Source organism: Acyrthosiphon pisum, chromosome A1, assembly GCF_005508785.2.
Source record: "Acyrthosiphon pisum isolate AL4f chromosome A1, pea_aphid_22Mar2018_4r6ur, whole genome shotgun sequence".
Lineage (NCBI taxonomy): Eukaryota > Metazoa > Arthropoda > Insecta > Hemiptera > Aphididae > Acyrthosiphon > Acyrthosiphon pisum.
Window position 1 is genome coordinate 62,661,278 of NC_042494.1, and position 2,640 is coordinate 62,663,917.

Sequence of the window (2,640 nt, forward strand, 5' to 3'; positions counted from 1 at the left end):
ACCGAAATTTGTGTTCATTAATTAATAACTGATGTGCTGATGTGTTCGCCTGAACGATGCTACTGACTATATGCCAGTTAAATGATGTTGTTAGTTTCATGTCCCATTTTCTTATTTAAATAACTCAATTTTCATAAAATATATTTTTAAAGTGATAATCATTAATTAGAATCGTTGGATAAAAAATCAAAATGTTCGTTAAAATATTTATTACAATAAAAACAACCTGTTTTGTATAATTCATCGTTCGAATACAATACTTAATCAGACAATTAATTCAATTGCATTGCAGTGATGATTTCACTACCTAAATTATTACAACAACAAAACGAAAGTTTAAAAAATAATAATAATAATGAAATAATAATTCAGTAAAATTAACAAACCTCAAGTTGTATTTATATGTATTTAAAACAGACAAAAAAAAATGTTCAAATTCAGAAGTACTAAATTGCTAGTATTATCACGTTGTATACTATATAATATTATATTGTATACTATTACTATATAGTACTATATAGTACTATATTGTATACTTACTAAATAAAATACCATTTTCATATTCAACGAATTATTTTATTTAAAAATCATGATAATATGATGTTCTATAAACATAATATCATAACTCATGACAAGCCATACACTTTACTCATAAATACGAAAATTTGTCGAAATATTATATTGCTGCACACGAAACTTACATAGTATTGGTAATTGGTGCGCATTATGGTACAATACTAAATACACCACAGACGGCTGTTGTAGTTATTACGGGCACTCGTAACCACCTGCAGACAACGTATAATTTAAATCATTTGGAAATAAAATATGTTCAACGGGTCCTGCAAGTCGGCGGCACTGCGAACGCAAACATTTTTTTTCTCTCCTCGATACCAAATTAACCCGAATAGACGATGACGATGACGACGGCGTGTCCTTGACGATTTTTCCCTTTACGCTGCCGCCGCCTGCAATATCGTTGCAAGGAGCTAAAAATACAGATATAATAATAATGTACCCATAACCCGGTATACGCTGCAGCAATCGTATATTATATCGCAACCGGTTCGTAAGTATATGTGCGATAATAATAGCAAAATAGGTATACCGCAGTGCTATACCGTACCTATAACCATAATATCGAAAGTACGCGGTCTTATCCGGGGAATACTCGTGCATACGATGTGTGGAAGGGATTGTGCGGACGATAATCGCGGCATATAAATACGGCGATCGCCGCGGACAGATTCACCAGTTACCGATTTCGTCGTCAAGAGTTATATCTCGAAAAAACGAAAAACTCAAACACACACAAACAAAAATGGCAGCTAAGGTAAACGATAACAAAACCGACAAAACGCGGTTGTTTCGGTTGTCCGAGAAAATCCGGCTCGCGCGCAGACAATATAATAATATTATACATTGCTCGCGGTGGTAGCGATAACATTATAATATTATTACGATTTACCCACCTACGACTTTATAATTCTCCCGTCGGTTTATCGCTCGCGGCCATCGGCTGACACTCGACGAGTTGTACGGTCATCGACTTGAGCTACTGCGCGAAACTCGTCATATTCATATAATATTAGACTGTTATCGCTATTATGTTTTGTTTTATTTACAGCCTATCATTACAATATTATATTACAAACGATTTCATTATTGCAGTTGATCATCTTCGCCGCTTGCGTGGTGTCCGCCATCGCCCAATACCCAGCCCCGGCTTACAAACCAGCATACTCGGCGCCCGCTTACTCGGCACCAAAGGCTTACGCCCCAGAGCCCGCCTACGCACCGGCTCCATACAACTTCGAGTACAGCGTCAACGACCCATCCACATATGACGTCAAGAGCCAGTCCGAGTACAGCGACGGCAACGGCAACGTCAAGGGATCGTACAGCCTCGTCGAAGCCGACGGATCCACCCGTGTCGTAGAATACACCGCCGATGACTACAACGGTTTCAACGCCGAGGTCAAGAAAGTCGAAGGAGGTTACAAGGCCCCGTACAGCGCCCCGGCACCAGCCTACAAAGCCGCCCCGGCCTACAAGCCCGCCTACGCCGCACCAGCCTACCCAGCACCCGCCGCATACCCAGCACCCGCTTACTCCGCACCGGCCTACAAGCCAGCCCCGTACAAGGCATACTAATAACTGATTCCTCGTCTATCGCATCAGCACTTCCGGGCGCTCTCGTCTTCGGCGGTGAAACCAACGCAATGTGACCGTTACCTACACACCAAACCGCGAGTCACAACAGTCGTGTGTGTACAACTCGCGTATAAATATTATATATTTTGTAAATAATTTATTACACGACATATTATTATATTATTATACTGACCATCGTAATACTATATAATAACCGTGTCTTGTTTTTTTCTTTCACACATTAATATTGTGATTATATTAATATACCTACCTCTCGGGTATATAATATCTGGTATACACTCCTCGATGATGATATCAATAAAATATTATTGGTTGCGATTGCAATAATATGATAATTCATGATACCAAGTGATAAGGAGTTATTGTCTTTAACGTCATTCTGCACTAGTCTGACACAATCGTTACACAGGTAGGTATACTGTTTAGGTACTGTTTCCTCGGTTTGTCTGACGTGCGGATCTTACG

General features: G+C 39.4%; 1 protein-coding gene across 1 annotated transcript; it reads left to right on the forward strand.

The window, feature by feature from the left end:
- The first annotated feature begins 1,251 nt into the window (after positions 1-1,251).
- Positions 1,252-2,368, forward strand: cp41 (cuticular protein 41). Its single transcript, NM_001162120.2, is given in 2 exon segments — positions 1,252-1,333; positions 1,672-2,368. Coding segments are annotated over 2 exon segments (495 nt in total). The 5' UTR covers positions 1,252-1,321; the 3' UTR covers positions 2,155-2,368.
- The last annotated feature ends 272 nt before the right edge of the window (positions 2,369-2,640 follow it).